The 17,996-nt window shown below is 36.8% G+C and overlaps 1 protein-coding gene and 2 long non-coding RNA genes across 3 annotated transcripts; 2 read left to right on the forward strand and 1 right to left on the reverse strand.

Moving 5' to 3' along the window:
* Nucleotides 1-4,647: 4,647 nt before the first annotated feature.
* Nucleotides 4,648-5,669, reverse strand: LOC130471385 (uncharacterized). Its single transcript, XM_056841461.1, has 2 exons — nucleotides 5,390-5,669; nucleotides 4,648-5,297 (listed from the first exon to the last, which is right to left on the reverse strand). The coding sequence occupies exons 1-2, from the start codon at nucleotides 5,667-5,669 to the stop codon at nucleotides 4,648-4,650; spliced, it is 930 nt and encodes a 309-aa protein (XP_056697439.1).
* Nucleotides 5,670-5,945: 276 nt separating this feature from the next.
* On the forward strand, nucleotides 5,946-8,784 carry LOC130459457 (uncharacterized). Its single transcript, XR_008918852.1, has 5 exons — nucleotides 5,946-6,208; nucleotides 6,298-6,385; nucleotides 6,471-6,569; nucleotides 7,088-7,152; nucleotides 8,172-8,784. It is a non-coding gene; the product is annotated as an uncharacterized lncRNA (long non-coding RNA).
* A 6,358-nt stretch (nucleotides 8,785-15,142) lies between these two features.
* Nucleotides 15,143-17,666, forward strand: LOC110796449 (uncharacterized). The gene is made up of 5 exons (XR_008918826.1): nucleotides 15,143-15,405; nucleotides 15,495-15,582; nucleotides 15,668-15,766; nucleotides 16,285-16,349; nucleotides 17,369-17,666. It is a non-coding gene; the product is annotated as an uncharacterized lncRNA (long non-coding RNA).
* Nucleotides 17,667-17,996: the final 330 nt, after the last annotated feature.

A 17,996-nucleotide genomic window follows, 5' to 3' on the forward strand; every position in this document is an offset into this window, starting at 1 on the left:
GCGACTTCATGAGAATATTAAGCTCATCATCCCAAATGGAATAACAAAAAGAGAATGACGAAGTATGCACATTTATCAATAATTTGGCTGTCATATTTATCGATGAACAATTTCAAGTTATAAATAATTGTGTACTTTGAAAATATATATTTTGAAACCAATCTAACATATATTTGTCTTTTTAAATATAATAACACTAGTTTTGAAGCCCGTGCGATGCACGGATTTCGTTTTATTTGTTTTTTTTAGTAACGGTTTTGTATTTATGTTATTAGGTTTTGTTACGGTGAATGGATGGTATTTTTTTTTTGGAAGACAATAATAATAATTAAGTTCATTTGGAAGATAAAAATGACACACATGCATTAAGTAGATCTAAATTCATTTTAACTTAATTTATTTCCTATGTTTGGTTTAGTGGCAATAGATTAAGTTAAAATAAATTTCTCCATAATTGGATTAATGGGTTAAATGAAATGGTGCATAATAACTGAGCAAAAGTGAACCTATTACGACAACTAAATAATTGAGCAAAAGTCTAGACTAAACTAAAGTACTTGTTATTTTTTTTAGTGTGATAAAGACTTCAGCAACTTCCGATCTATTTCTCCACAATCAAAATGCAGTCGTCTCTATCTCTTCAATCATCTTCCCCAATCACAACCAGATCAAATCTCACCTTCGATTTCCCATCAGTTTCAGCTAGACCTCTCAATCTCAATGTCAATGTTGTCCCCTGCAATAATTTAGATAAGAAAACTAAATAAATAATAACATCATAAATAATATATTTAATTAACTCTACAGAAGAAGGAAAAAATATGTACCATTGGTCTTCTATTTTGATAGAATCTCCAACTTCATTCACAACCATACCAACGACATCTAAAAAGAGAAAAAAAACAACAAAGGAAAAAAAGACAAAGTATTTGGCAAAATTGTTTCACAATAACTCAAATAAACTTTAGTACGGAATAAATAACAAAATCATACATACCAGGAAGTGAGTAGTTTTTAACAAACTTATTCAAGTGTACTGTAATTGTACACAATCAAATCGATGCATTGGAATCTTATCTATATTCCCAACGGCCCTAACAACGGTATTTTGAAAAAATTGTATCATTATCTTGTTGTCGCCAACAATACGGTATTGTTCCTTATTAGGTTGGACCGAAAAATATCTGATTGTATAGATTTGTCCCTCAGTTAATTTTGGACGGAAGTGCTGGACAAAATTGGATTTAATAGAGGCATGCACATAATCACCCTGCAGTTAAATTATAACAGTTAATTTAAAAAGTGTGTTGTAAAATCATAAAGTAAATATTAGAAGAATTATATACCTCTTCGTCGATGAGGACCATGTCCAAACTAATTAAACTATTTTGTTTGCGGAAGTTCACCACATCAATCAAGCGCGAAACACGAACTTTAATTTTCCAGTCGTTCCTACTGGAATTTAAATCATGGATCAAAGAAGTAGTCATTCATAACCAAACTTAAAAGTGAAAGATGTGATTGTGTATGAGTTATGAATTGAACAATACGACCAATTTATAGGATTTCATCAATTATAAATTTGAATATGATTAGAACTTCCAATTTATATCTTAAAGAATTGTAGTGTATTAGTATACGTTTATCTACGTTTATCTTAAACGTTTAGGTTATATCTAAGGTTTTTTTTTTTTTTTTTTAATTATTAAAACTTACATATATATTGAGTAGGATTATTAGGACTTTTTGTGTTTTGGACTCTTCCCATCAAACGTTTATCTACGTTTATCTAATACTAAGTTTTTTTTTTTTTTTTTTTGTTTTTTTTTTATAATCAAAACTTAGATTGAGTAGGAATATTAGGACTTTTTGTTTTTTGGACTCTTCCCATCAAACGTTTATGTACGTTTATCAAATACGTTTAACGTTTTTTTAAAAAAAAAAAAAATTAAAACTTAGATATATATCCACATGGCATCTACTTAATTATATACGTGGCACTTGAATTTTTTAATTCAAAAATAAATAAGAAATCTTCTTTTTCATTGGCCGAGAGCATTACTAATCCTACGTGGCGCTCTAATATCTCAGCAAAAGTGCCTCCTTTATATATGTATATTAGAACTTTTTGTTTTTTGGACTCTTCCCATCAAACGTTTATGTACGTTTATCAAATACGTTTAACGTTTTTTTTAAAAAAAAAAAATTAAAACTTAGATATATATCCACGGGGCATCTACTTAATTATATACGTGGCACTTGAATTTTTTAATTCAAAAATAAATAAGAAATCTTCTTTTTCATTGGCCGAGAGCATTACTAATCCTACGTGGCGCTCTAATATCTCAGCAAAAGTGCCTCCTTTATATATGTATATTAGATTAGATTTGTTTTTTTTAAATAGAACGAGTATGAAATATATGGAGTAGTACTTTATTTATAAATAGTGAAAAAGACAAATTGTTTCTTTAAGGGGGAAATATGTATATTTTGTCCATTATTGATTAATTGATTTAAAATCACACTCACCTTAAACTTATACTTCGTATAATAGTACTTCCTCCGTTTCAGAAAGTTCTTTACGCTTTGGAAAATGTGTCCAAAGTATAAAAACTTTGACCGTAAATTTTCACCATTATATACATCAAAACATTACATGTAAGATCTTGTTAGATTGGTGTCGAGATGTATTTTCAGAATATCAAATTTTTATAATTTTTTCACATATGAAATTGGATATATTAGTAGTTAAATATTGCATTGGAATCCGTGCAAATAGTAACTGTAAAGATATTTTTGAAACGGAGGTAGTATAATAGAGGCTATATAAAACTTAAAAAAAAACTTCAATAAAATCTAAGGCGGAGGATAAAACCATAATGTAGCACATAGAAAGGGGCGATGATATTTGACACTCCAAACAACTTTAATTGAAAACTTGACTTATGAATTAGTTAATTAATTAATTAATTAATCCATCAATAACCTAATTTAAGCTTGGTCTACATAGGAGGCTTCGAGAGTTCAAGGGCCAAGCAACTTGCTCATCGACCCAACCACGGTGGTCCAAAGTTTTATCACTAAATATCAAATTCGTGGCTGCCTTTGAATGTTTCTCAAAGTATTGAGGGGGGAGACGGGACATTAAGGCGACTAGGCGAGACCTTTTCCAATCGCATGCATGTGGGTATTGACTATTGAGTAGAATGATGTTGGCAACCTAATTAATTATACTCTCGATGTCAAGCAACATACCTGAATCGATCACTAGACCACGATCTCATTAATCTAAATATCAATTGAGTGGATGCGCATCTTTGAATGTACGTTTTGCAAAGTATTGAGTGAAGAGACGGAAATTCAAACTTACACGTAATTTATTGTACACAGATCGTTTGTCTTTAACATTAAGATGATTAGGCGAGACCTAAGCTAATTGATCCCAAAACATTCTAATATATGCATGCTCATGCATGTGGGTATTGACTATTGAAAATAATGATGTTGGCAAGTTAATTATACTCTCCATGTCAACCAACATAGTAAGCCAAATTGAAAATGATAGAGATCAAGAAGAAGAAAGAAAGAAATATTAAAAGAGGGTTAGACAATTAGGTACATGCATGCGCCCATGTACTATTTAACGTTAAATGATGTATTGTACATACGATGTTAAAATAAACGGTTTTTTCATGAAATGCCCCTGAGGTTTGCAATAATGCACCAAATACACCTGCGCGTTTCAAAATTCATAAAATACCCCTATTTACTCAAAACTGTTCACCAAATACTCCTATTATGACTTTCCGTTAGTCCTCCGTTAAGTCATGTTTAAAATTCATAAAATGCACCTAAATATAAAGGTTTTGCATAGTATACACCTATTTGTAAAGTTCTTTGCACCAAATACCCAAACTTCATAATTTGAATCCAACGGCTAGTTTTAATTCAATATAGCCGTTATGTTCATGCTGCCTATAAGTAAGGTTGTTGTTCACTTGACTTGCTCCATGTTTAGCCCTCTATTTCCTAAATAGCCATGAGTTCTAATTCAAAAACCGGATCCTCTTCCATCCCAAATTTGTCATACCTAAGAGTTCCAAATAAAAACTGCAATTGTGGGAGAAGATTTGCAATTGGGAGCTCGGAAACGGCTAAAAATCCGCAAAAGCTTTACTACAAGTGTGATCCTTGTGATAATTTCAAGTGGTGCAAAGGTTTTGTTGAGCAGACATTTGATGAAGCTCAAAGCAAGGGAAACAGAGCTGATGAAAACAGGGGAATGCAAGAAGGAAGCAGGGGAATGCATGAAGAGTTGAAGCTATTGAAGAAGAAACTGAAACAACAGAAACAACAATTCAAGTTTGCAATAAAAATTGGTGTAATAATGTTTGCATTTCTAATTTGGATAGCAATGAAGTAGAGTTGTAACAAATTTCAAGCAATAACATCACTTGTTTAAGCATATGAGCTTTACAAAAACTGATTTCTAAGTGGACAAATGCCACTGAAACAGCACAAAAACATCTTGTCTAAGCAATTGTGTTCTTTCCAAAAAGTGATACTAACTGTAAATTGCCTAAGCTATTTTAACTTTGTGCACCTACAATTCACCAAAAACTGACTAACTTTTAACTTTGTGCATGGTTAAGTTGTTGTGTTTGCTCTTTTCCTCCCCCTTGGACCCCCTTGTGATGTACTTGCTCCTGCTGCTGCTGAAGTGCTTGGTCCAGTGCTTGGTCCTCCATTCTTACATGTCCTTGAGTTATGACCAAACTCCCTGCACTTTCCACATTTCACATTGCTGTTCCTCTTCCCCTTCCTGGGTTCATTTGGTCCTCTCTTTCTCTTCTTAGCAGGTCTGCCAGCTTGTCTTTTGATGACTGGAGGCTGAATGGTAGGGAGAGAAAAGTTAGGCCACTGTGTTGGGTCTGACATGGGGTGAATGTGGTCTGCATATGTAAGCTTGTATGCAGCAGACTTGAAGAATGGGGAGACAAAATCAATGGGGTTCAGCCTTTGGTCATAAATCACCCTGAGTGCATGCTTGCAGGGGATTCCAGAAATTTGCCACTTTCCACACCCACAGCTTCTAGTTGATAACCTGATGGGGAAGTTCACATGTGCATCTCTGACCTCAAATTCCCCCCCACCACAGGCTGTAGCATAGCAGAACCTAGACTCTCCTGTTCTTTCATCCACCTCTTTCTTGGCATACTCAGTCAACTGACCATCCTCCATATCAATTGCCATGTCAAATCTTGCCCCAACCCTCTCCATACACCACTTTCTGATTGCTGTACAACAACACAACAACATACAACATTATACACAAAACATCACAAACATCACAAAATAAAGGAACAGAACATGAAGTGGTGAGCTATACCTTCCAACAATGAGAATACAGGCATGTCTCTGTATGGTTTTGTGCATGCATTGAATGACTCCACAAAGTTTGTTGTGTTGTGATCACAACAAACAGCAGGGTCAAACATATGCCTGGACCACTGCTCCTGGCATGTGTCCAAGTATGCAGCAACATTTGGATCATGAGCAGTGATATTCTCTAATGCTTTACCATACACATACTCATTGTGTGCATTTGCAGCTATCCAAAACAGTTTGAAGAAAGCAGATCCACTAAATCCATTGTTTTTGCAATTCATGTACAAGTGTTGGCAGCAAACTCTCCTAGTAGCTCTAGGAAAAGTATCTCTCACTTCCAAGTCAACTCCCTACACAGAATATGTTCATTTTAGGCCAATCATGTAATCCCCCGTAATTTTATTATATTCTATTTATATATTTTAACGTATATTTAATATATTTAAATGTAATTTACGAATTTTAGAAATGAATATGTAATTAAAATATAATTATGTTATTACATTTTGAATATTTTAAATGATTTATGAAATCAAATTGATTTTGACTTTTACGTTAAAACGAATTAGGATTTTGGAATCACGTTCTATTGGAACTAGAAAGCAAATCCTAAATTCTTAATTCTACTCCTAGCCCACTTGAAAAGCCCAACCATTAAAACCCAAAAGAACTCAAACCCTCACCCAAAACAAATTCACGTAAAAAGAAAAATCAAGCCTCCTCTCCCTCCTTCAACTCCACGTACAGCATCCTCCCTGCAGTTTTCTCTCCTCCCTTCGTCCGCCGCTTCTGCCCAGCCACCGGACAACCATCACCGCCGGTAACTCTCTTTCTCTCCCCCTCGTGTTTCTTTCTCTCTTTCGTCGTCTTTCTCTCCTCACTCACTAACTCTTTGTTTTTCTTGCGAAGCACCACCAGTGCACGCAACAACCAGCCCTGTCGCCTGTTCCTAGCCGCCACCTACTCGCGCCGCCGGTCTATCGCATTATATTTCCCGGTAACCGCCTCTCTTGTCCTTCCTTCGTTCGTTCTTTTTCTCTGTATTTCTTGCTCTCCTCAATTGTGTTCCTGCTGTTGCACAGCCATCGCACGACCCAGCCGCGTCGACGACAACCATCAACCCAGCCGCTGCCGCGCCGCCGTCCCCGGACCGCCGGCCGCCCACTCTTCCTCTTCTTTTGGTTAATTCCTTTTAAACCCTAAGCTAATTTAATTATTTAATTACGTTTTATTAATTCAATTTATATTTTTCTTGAGTTAAGTTTATGATTTTATGATTTAATTACGAATTTAAGACTTACTTGTTTGCATAATTAAATTATCAAATTTCAGATTACATAATTCGATTGAAACAAGAATTTGAATTATTTAAGGCATGAATTTTAATGTTTTAATGGTTTTAAATCATGGTAGAATGAGTATGAATTATTGAAACTATTATTTTTATGTTCTAAGCATGATAAGTTGGTTTTGGGAAGTTTGTAAACGAATTTATATTGCTGAAAATTTAAGTATGATATTTGCAAAGAGTTTTCAACGAATTTCAATCTTTAATTCAATAATTGTTATGCTAGGAAATCAAATATTCAAGTTTTGTTATTGGAGAAAAGTTCTAAATATGTTTAGGATGCATTTAGAATGCTTTATTATGGTTACCAATGATTAGAAATTGATTGGTATTACTCGTTGGTTGTTTTAGGCGGAGAATTCTCTTTAGGCGACTTTTGAAAGTGTTAAGGTGGCCTATCAGTTTGTTTACACAAGGTACGTACATACCTGTGTGCCTGGAATGTGTGCTAATTGTTGAAACCATGTTGAATCTTGTTGTTGAACTTGGTTATGTTAATATTATTGTGGAACTTGGTGGTGTTGATATTATGGACGAACTGGGTTATATTGAATGTGCATGTTTAATACTGTTGGACAAACTTATTGAACTTATTTTGCACTATAAGAACTGTAACATGTTAGTATGGATGTTTGATACAAACATGTTGGTTGGGAACACTAGATTATTCTATATGATTGGGTTGGATCAATTGGTTGTTGTTCCCTTTCTATCTTTTCACTACTTTATAAGGGCGGAGGACCTTGTTTAGTAGGTTGAAACTTTATGCCCATATACAGGGTTGCTCATGGTTAAAGGAAAGGTTGGGTTAAGTTGGAATGAGTCTGGATTGATGCTTTTATGATCACTTACTTAATTCCAAGATAAAAACAGTTGTGAACAAATGTGAATTGTCTGGCTTATGTAATGGTCGAGTCATAACGGAATCCCAATTTGTAAATCATGTAAAGTGAAACTGAATAGCAATAGCTTTAGACTGTGCACGTCTGAAGTGACGGACAAACAGGAGTTGGGGTTCATGGTGGTAGCCCATGGCCTTTTCTGGGACCGGATTGATCACCGTGTCCTATTTTTATTTAAACGTTCCTCGATATCGCAGGTCACTGAGGTCACGGAGTCGCGCCCGTACCTCGTCTTCCTTAGTGAAGACTTCTGGATGGTCAACTCGGTCCATTGTCTATTTCAACTAAAATAATGTTATGGTTATTAAGCCTAGCTTAGTCTAGTCAAGTATAATCGTCAATTTATTATGTTTTGTCTGTCCTTACTTATACTTAGTAGTATCATGTTAGGGTTGTTGGTTTGATAGTATCATGCTAGGATTGTTGTTGTTTTAGTATGTAGTACTCAGCTTTGCTGATTACGTGCTTTGTTTGTGTGTGTTGATCATGGCTATGCCTTATTGATCCTGTGATGACCCATCTCTGGTGAGCAGTCTCTAAGGATCAATAAGCGTTGCCCATCTACAGGTTTGAAGATGATGCATCATTGGGATCGGGATTAGAGAGCTTGTAGTTCTATTCGGTTAATTAAGTGATTTAATTTGTTAACTTGGATTTGAAATTTGTCGTACTATTCGTATTTCCTTAATTCAGTTAATTGGTTTGGACCTAATATGTAATAGCTTATTTATGAACCTAAAAGTTAGTTTATGTTTTCCGCTGCAAAATTCTGAATAAGCCGTAACGTTTTCACACGGGCGATAATACTTTGATAATTCCCTACAGTTATATTTAAAAAGGGGTTATTTTAGAAAATGGGAATTGTCGGGGTGTTACAAAGTGGTATTTTTGAGCTAAAGGTTTCACTGACATTTCGTGTCTACCTTTTATATCTTAGGCGCCTAACCAACTAATTAGTTATGTAAAAGTAATTTCACATTAGTGAATAAATTTAAAGTTATTAGCTAGAAATGTTTGAATTTATTTTAATATTGACTCTTGAATCGTGCTTTGAAATACGTTTTTATGCGAATAAATGTATTTCGATTCTTTTGAAATTTAAATTAATATTTCAAAAAAAAAAAAAAAAAAAAAAAAAAAAAAAAAAAAAAAAAAAAAAAAAAAAATTTTACTGCTGCTGCTGCTACAGTACCGTGAAAAAAAAAAAAAAAAAAAAAAAAAAAAAAAAAAAAAAATTAATTATTTATCGTTTAATAATTATTCTTTTAATCAATCTAATTCGTATAAATCATTCTTGTTTATCCTTTTATGCTTCAATGTTTCATATACTATGATTATTTTGAGAGTTGGGTAGTATAGGAAAGGGCATATAGAATAGAAGCATTGTGCATGCATTATGTCAACATGATTGTAATTTCTCTACCTGCTAACTGTTGTGTCTTTCCTATGCATTGCGATTGATATATATTCTTACTTATTGTGTATTGTGGGATCATACGGTAAGTGAGAGTACTAATTACTAACATAGAAACTATGTTTAATTGTTATAGATCACTAATCATGTCTGGCATACAAGGAAATAGAATAGGGAGCAACTCTAACCCTATTATTCTAAGCGATGATGAAAATGAGATGGATTACGAGTCTGACATTAACAGTTACACCAGCCGTGAACTTGTTCTGCGTCGAGTTTTAAGAGCAGGAGAACCTGATAGTGATGATGAAGCCCTTCGTGAATTTGATCGTGCTAGAGGGCAAACTAGGGTCGATATTTATCAAGCTGTTTTGAGACCTGAAAGCGATTCGGAGCCTGAGTTTGAGCATGAATTTGGGTTTGAGTTCGAACAAGAATTTGAGTTTGAGTTCGAACATGGATTAGAGGTTGAACCTGAGTTTGAGTTTGAGCCCGAACATGAACCTGAACCTGAGCCTGAGCCAGAGGAAGCTAATCATCAATTTCAAGGTCTACGAAGATCCTCTAGGCCAAGAAAAGAAGCTTATTATTTTGATATGGATGACGATGATGAACTTAAATATGAGCTATTCACCCTAGAAGGTTATAGCGAGTCAAAGGACAAGTCTGATGATGTTTCCCTTTAGCTTTGCTTACATATTTAGTTGTGTGTGAGAAAAATGTTGGTCAATCCGCCCAACCATAGTTTATGTTTATATCGTAGAACCTTTTTACTTTATTTTGAGAACAGGTGTGTGTTAATATTTAGGATTGTTATTGACATTCTTCTGAGTAATAAAAGCTAGATGATTGACTATCTAAAAGATCAGAGTTTTACGGGCACGCAAGGGGAATGTTTTCTTTTTTATTCTAACTTATTATTCGTGATGATTGAAGTCATTCCTTGTCTCTCAGTTGAATGTTTTGCATGATTGTTCATTTCGTGTGCATTTTGAATGTTAATGTGATATTGCATTGCTAGAGGATAATGTAAGTAAAGTTTTGAACCTGAATTAGAGCATATAAATTTCAGGTCGCGCTCTAGGATGGCCAATAATAGTGACCTAGCTGCTGCTATTCGCCTCTTGGCGGAAAAACTAACCCAGGAAAGAACTGAGCGTCCCGATTCTGCAGGGGACATGTTTGAAAGGCTTGCGAAAGTTAAGCCACCATACTTTAAGGGGCAGGCAGACCCCACCTTCCTTGAAAACTGGATCAGGGAATTTGAGAAACTATTTGGGGCGGTAAACTGTCCTGAGCATATGAAAGTAGGCCAAGCTGTCCTCTACCTGAAAGATGAGGCCGACCTTTGGTGGAGGGAAAATGGGACTAGACTAAGCGCTGCTGAGGGATTCAATTGGGATTCTTTTATTGTTGCTTTGAGGGGGAAGTTTTATCCTCCTTTTATGAGGAAGCAGAAAGCCCAGGAATTTATCAACCTTAGGATGGGGAATATGACCATTGCTGAATACTACAGTAAGTTTATAGCCTTGTCGAGGTTTGCACCTGAGGTGGTAGCTACTGAGGAACTAAAAGCTCAGAGGTTTGAGCAAGGGTTAACCGATGAGATCCAACTGGGATTAGGCGGGGAAACCTTTACGTCCTTAGACATTGTTTATGGGAGAGCTTCTCATATCTATGGCCTTCAGACCAGGAGAGACAAAAAGAATATTGTTGTTGGGGATAAAAGGAAAGAGTTTAATGCTGGGGGAAGTCAGGGGAACTTCAAAAGGAATAGAAATGGAAATGGGAATGGTAATGGTAGTGGTAATGGTAATGGTAATGGTAATTTCCAGGGAAGAAACAACCAGGGAAATAACTATAACAACAGAAACCAAACTGTCAGGGTGTACCACTGCAAGAGGTGCAACAACAACCACCCTGGGAAGGATTGTAAGGGGGAATTGGTAATTTGCAACTATTGTCATAAGAAGGGACATAGGGAGTTTGAATGCTTCACAAAACAGAAGAGAGAGCAAAATAGTGTTGGGAGTAGTAACCCAGGGAAACCAGGGTTTAACCATTCGGGGAACCAAAGTTCGAAGCCTGCTGGGGCACCAAACAACCAGGGAAACCAAAACAAACCTGCCAATGGAAACAACAATAACAACAAGGCTCCCGGAAAGCTGTTCGTAATGAGTAGAAATGAAGCTGAACGTTCTGCAGACGTAGTTTCGGGTACTTTCTCTATCAACTCCTTGCCTGTTAAAACATTGTTTGATTCAGGGGCAACATATTCTTTTATTTCGACCTCTATTGTTAAAAATTTGAAGTTAGTAGATTTTGAGGCAATTGATTTACCTGTTAGTATGCCTAATGGTGCAACAATAAGGTGTACGAAATTATTTAAGAACTTGCCTTTGAAGATAAAAGATTGCACTTTTCCATCTAATTTGATAGAATTTAGTTTGGGGGACCTAGATGTGATTCTGGGGATGGATTGGCTAAGCTTATACAAGGCCAGGATAGATTGCGAGATTCAGAAAGTAAGCCTAAAGAACCCTACTGGGAAATCAATATCATATAGACGTTTTGGGAAGTCTGGGAACTTTGGGGTGATCTCCGCATTACAAGTGAGGAAACTGGTAAATAAAGGGTGTGAACTATTTTTCTGTAGCGTCCAAGATGTAAGTAAGAAAGTCGGGGTAAAGATAGAGGATGTCCCAATCGTAAGAGAATTTGTAGATGTATTTCCGGATGAGATTCCGGGTATGCCACCGGCTAGAACCCTTGAATTTACCATAGAGTTAAATCCCGGAACCGCACCTATATCCAAAGCACCTTATAGGATGGCACCCCCAGAAATGAGTGAGTTAAAGACACAATTGCAGGACTTGTTCGACAAGGGGTACATTAGGCCTAGTGCATCACCGTGGGGAGCTCCAGTATTGTTCGTCAAAAAGAAAGATGGGAGTATGCGGCTATGTATTGATTATAGGGAGTTGAACAACGTAACAATCAAAAACAAATATCCTTTGCCTAGGATAGATGACCTGTTTGACCAGTTGAGCGGGGCAAGTGTATTCTCAAAGATTGATTTGCGTTCGGGATATCACCAATTGAGGGTAGCTGAAAAAGACATTCCTAAGACTGCATTTAGGACTCGTTATGGCCATTATGAGTTTACAGTAATGCCTTTTGGGTTAACCAATGCACCCGCCATATTTATGGATCTGATGAATAGGATTTTCCATGAGTTCCTAGATAAGTTTGTGGTGGTATTCATTGATGATATTCTGATCTATTCGAGGAATGAAAAGGAACACGATGATCATTTGAGGGTTATCTTGGAGACGCTTAGGAAGAACCAGTTGTATGCAAAGTTCTCTAAGTGTGAATTCCGCCTGGAAAAGGTAGCATTTTTGGGACATTATGTGTCAAAGGAAGGAGTCTCTGTGGATCCTGCCAAGATTCAAGCCGTGAGTGAGTGGCCTACCCCGAAGAATGTGTCTGATATTCGGAGTTTCTTAGGTCTAGCTGGGTATTATAGAAGATTTGTGAGAGATTTCTCAAAGATAGCAAGACCCATGACCAACTTGATGAAGAAAGAATCAAAATTTGAGTGGAGCGAAAAATGTGAGGAAGCCTTCCAAATTCTCAAAGAACGTTTAACCTCAGCACCTGTTTTAACCTTGCCTGATGGGAATGAAGGGTTTGAGGTATATAGTGATGCGTCGAAGAACGGGTTGGGGTGTGTATTACAGCAAAATGGGAAGGTGATTGCGTATGCGTCGCGTCAATTAAAACCATATGAGGCTAATTACCCTACCCACGATCTAGAGCTAGCTGCGATTGTTTTCGCTTTGAAAATTTGGAGACATTACCTCTATGGGGCAACATGTAAGATCTTCACAGACCACAAAAGCCTAAAATACATTTTCACCCAGAAAGATCTCAACATGAGACAAAGAAGATGGTTAGAGTTGATCAAGGACTATGATTTGAACATCCAGTACCATGAGGGGAAAGCAAACGTAGTCGCCGATGCATTGAGTAGAAAATCTAGCCATAGTATGAATGTCTTGGTAGTGCCTGAAGAGTTGTGTCGAGACATGCAGAGACTTAGCCTGGAAATAGTAAACCCTGGGGAAACCAAAGCAAAACTGAGCGCATTATCATTGGGGTTGCCTATATTCGAGGAGATTAGAGAAAGTCAAGCTGGGGATGAGTGCCTAGAGAGAATCAAAGAAAAGATGGGTCAAGGGAAAGAAGTGGATTTCAAGATTCATGAAGATGGTAGTTTGAGGTTCAAAGGGAGATGGTGCGTACCACAAAAGTGTGAAGAACTCAAGAGACGTCTTATGGACGAGGGGCATAATACTCCATATTCTGTGCACCCTGGGGGTGACAAGTTGTACAAAGACCTGAAACAAATCTATTGGTGGCCTAATATGAAACGGGAAGTTGCTGAGTTTGTGTCTAGATGCCTAACCTGTCAGAAAGTCAAAATAGACCACAAAAGACCCATGGGGAAAGTTCAACCTTTAGAAGTGCCTGGATGGAAGTGGGATTCCATTTCTATGGATTTTGTTACTGCCTTGCCTAGATCAAAGAACGGAAATGATACCATTTGGGTGATTGTGGATCGTCTAACAAAATCAGCCGTGTTTATTCCGATTAAAGAGACTTGGAAAAAGAAACAGCTTGCAAGGACATACATTAAGCATGTAGTGAGGTTGCATGGGGTCCCAACCGATATTATCTCAGACCGTGACTCAAGATTCCTCTCGAAATTTTGGCAAAAAGTCCAGTTGAACCTTGGGACAACTTTGAAAATGAGCACTGCTTTCCACCCTGCAACCGATGGTCAGACTGAGAGAACTAACCAAACTATGGAAGATATGTTGAGGGCTTGTGCAATTGACTTTAAGGGTAGTTGGGAAGACCATCTAGACTTGATCGAATTTTCATACAACAATAGCTACCACGCAAGCATTAAGATGGCACCTTTTGAGGCACTATATGGGAGAAAATGTAGAAGTCCCACCTGCTGGAATGATTTCAGTGAAAATATAGTCTTGGGAACGGAATTCATTGAAGAAACTGTCAAGAATGTGAAAATAATTCAGGCTAGAATTCAAGCTGCCCAGGATAGGCAAAAGAGTTATGCTGATTTGAAAAGAAGAGATGATGAATTTGCAGTAGGTGATAAAGTGTTCTTGAAAGTATCACCAACCAAGGGTGTGATGAGATTTGGGAAGAAGGGCAAGCTAAGTGCCAAGTATGTAGGCCCATATGAAATTCTGCAACGAATAGGGAAAGTAGCATACAAGTTAGCCTTGCCAATGGAGTTCGAAAAGATGCACGACGTGTTTCACATTTCCCAACTAAAGCGCTATATCCCTGATGAGCGTCATATCTTAGAGCCTGAGAGAATTCAGATTGATAGTAGCCTCACATACGAAGAAAGGCCTGTGAAAATCCTTGATAGAAAAGTGCGTAGTACACGCAATAAGGACGTCAGCATAGTGAAAGTGCTTTGGTCGAACCACGAGTACGAAGAGGCCACGTGGGAAGCCGAAGCTGAAATGAAGATCAAGTATCCGGAGTTATTTTCTGAGGTGAGTTACGAGGGCGTAACTCGTTTTCTTTAAGGGGGGTAGAATGCGATAGAAATTCGCGCTTTTTACCTATTTTTATGATATTTTATGCATTTCATGCTTATTTTAGCAACCTTTACATGTTGATGCAAGTAAATAGATTCTCCGCATAAGAAAATTGTGTTCTTGGGTATTGCAAGTAACTCTTAGTTGGCAAAAGAGTGCACAAGAGTGGCACAAAGTACTTCTACAATTAGAATAAGTTGAAAAGTTTGGAAAAATATGTGAATTTTCGTGCCAAGTTTCGGGACGAAACTTCTTTTAAGAGGGGTAGATTGTAATCCCCCGTAATTTTATTATATTCTATTTATATATTTTAACGTATATTTAATATATTTAAATGTAATTTACGAATTTTAGAAATGAATATGTAATTAAAATATAATTATGTTATTACATTTTGAATATTTTAAATGATTTATGAAATCAAATTGATTTTGACTTTTACGTTAAAACGAATTAGGATTTTGGAATCACGTTCTATTGGAACTAGAAAGCAAATCCTAAATTCTTAATTCTACTCCTAGCCCACTTGAAAAGCCCAACCATTAAAACCCAAAAGAACTCAAACCCTCACCCAAAACAAATTCACGTAAAAAGAAAAATCAAGCCTCCTCTCCCTCCTTCAACTCCACGTACAGCATCCTCCCTGCAGTTTTCTCTCCTCCCTTCGTCCGCCGCTTCTGCCCAGCCACCGGACAACCATCACCGCCGGTAACTCTCTTTCTCTCCCCCTCGTGTTTCTTTCTCTCTTTCGTCGTCTTTCTCTCCTCACTCACTAACTCTTTGTTTTTCTTGCGAAGCACCACCAGTGCACGCAACAACCAGCCCTGTCGCCTGTTCCTAGCCGCCACCTACTCGCGCCGCCGGTCTATCGCATTATATTTCCCGGTAACCGCCTCTCTTGTCCTTCCTTCGTTCGTTCTTTTTCTCTGTATTTCTTGCTCTCCTCAATTGTGTTCCTGCTGTTGCACAGCCATCGCACGACCCAGCCGCGTCGACGACAACCATCAACCCAGCCGCTGCCGCGCCGCCGTCCCCGGACCGCCGGCCGCCCACTCTTCCTCTTCTTTTGGTTAATTCCTTTTAAACCCTAAGCTAATTTAATTATTTAATTACGTTTTATTAATTCAATTTATATTTTTCTTGAGTTAAGTTTATGATTTTATGATTTAATTACGAATTTAAGACTTACTTGTTTGCATAATTAAATTATCAAATTTCAGATTACATAATTCGATTGAAACAAGAATTTGAATTATTTAAGGCATGAATTTTAATGTTTTAATGGTTTTAAATCATGGTAGAATGAGTATGAATTATTGAAACTATTATTTTTATGTTCTAAGCATGATAAGTTGGTTTTGGGAAGTTTGTAAACGAATTTATATTGCTGAAAATTTAAGTATGATATTTGCAAAGAGTTTTCAACGAATTTCAATCTTTAATTCAATAATTGTTATGCTAGGAAATCAAATATTCAAGTTTTGTTATTGGAGAAAAGTTCTAAATATGTTTAGGATGCATTTAGAATGCTTTATTATGGTTACCAATGATTAGAAATTGATTGGTATTACTCGTTGGTTGTTTTAGGCGGAGAATTCTCTTTAGGCGACTTTTGAAAGTGTTAAGGTGGCCTATCAGTTTGTTTACACAAGGTACGTACATACCTGTGTGCCTGGAATGTGTGCTAATTGTTGAAACCATGTTGAATCTTGTTGTTGAACTTGGTTATGTTAATATTATTGTGGAACTTGGTGGTGTTGATATTATGGACGAACTGGGTTATATTGAATGTGCATGTTTAATACTGTTGGACAAACTTATTGAACTTATTTTGCACTATAAGAACTGTAACATGTTAGTATGGATGTTTGATACAAACATGTTGGTTGGGAACACTAGATTATTCTATATGATTGGGTTGGATCAATTGGTTGTTGTTCCCTTTCTATCTTTTCACTACTTTATAAGGGCGGAGGACCTTGTTTAGTAGGTTGAAACTTTATGCCCATATACAGGGTTGCTCATGGTTAAAGGAAAGGTTGGGTTAAGTTGGAATGAGTCTGGATTGATGCTTTTATGATCACTTACTTAATTCCAAGATAAAAACAGTTGTGAACAAATGTGAATTGTCTGGCTTATGTAATGGTCGAGTCATAACGGAATCCCAATTTGTAAATCATGTAAAGTGAAACTGAATAGCAATAGCTTTAGACTGTGCACGTCTGAAGTGACGGACAAACAGGAGTTGGGGTTCATGGTGGTAGCCCATGGCCTTTTCTGGGACCGGATTGATCACCGTGTCCTATTTTTATTTAAACGTTCCTCGATATCGCAGGTCACTGAGGTCACGGAGTCGCGCCCGTACCTCGTCTTCCTTAGTGAAGACTTCTGGATGGTCAACTCGGTCCATTGTCTATTTCAACTAAAATAATGTTATGGTTATTAAGCCTAGCTTAGTCTAGTCAAGTATAATCGTCAATTTATTATGTTTTGTCTGTCCTTACTTATACTTAGTAGTATCATGTTAGGGTTGTTGGTTTGATAGTATCATGCTAGGATTGTTGTTGTTTTAGTATGTAGTACTCAGCTTTGCTGATTACGTGCTTTGTTTGTGTGTGTTGATCATGGCTATGCCTTATTGATCCTGTGATGACCCATCTCTGGTGAGCAGTCTCTAAGGATCAATAAGCGTTGCCCATCTACAGGTTTGAAGATGATGCATCATTGGGATCGGGATTAGAGAGCTTGTAGTTCTATTCGGTTAATTAAGTGATTTAATTTGTTAACTTGGATTTGAAATTTGTCGTACTATTCGTATTTCCTTAATTCAGTTAATTGGTTTGGACCTAATATGTAATAGCTTATTTATGAACCTAAAAGTTAGTTTATGTTTTCCGCTGCAAAATTCTGAATAAGCCGTAACGTTTTCACACGGGCGATAATACTTTGATAATTCCCTACAGTTATATTTAAAAAGGGGTTATTTTAGAAAATGGGAATTGTCGGGGTGTTACAAATCATATCTGTTGCAATATTATAAAATTGAAACAAAAAAGGAGCAAAATAAACATATACCTTCATCCTGTCACTGATGAAGGTCCAATCATCTTTGTTGCAACCCTCTTGCTCAAACATCTGCCTCAAGCATCTCATGAAATGTGTCCAACTATCACAACTCTCAGTGTCCACTATCCCATAAGCCAGAACAAATATTTCATTGTTCCCATCAATGCCAACAGCTGTGAGTAGGATTCCCTTGTAAAACCCACTTAGATGAGCCCCATCTATTCCAATTATAG

The sequence above is a fragment of the Spinacia oleracea genome, chromosome 4 (genome assembly GCF_020520425.1).
Source record: "Spinacia oleracea cultivar Varoflay chromosome 4, BTI_SOV_V1, whole genome shotgun sequence".
Taxonomy (NCBI): Eukaryota; Viridiplantae; Streptophyta; class Magnoliopsida; order Caryophyllales; family Amaranthaceae; genus Spinacia; species Spinacia oleracea.

Coding starts and splice junctions, on each gene's coding strand:
- LOC130471385 (XM_056841461.1), bottom strand. CDS start 5,669: ATGAATTGCAAAAACAATGGATTTAGTGGATCTGCTTTCTTCAAACTG. Junction 5,298..5,389: donor TGTATTCTCATTGTTGGAAG/GTATAGCTCACC, acceptor GTTGTTGTACAG/CAATCAGAAAGTGGTGTATG.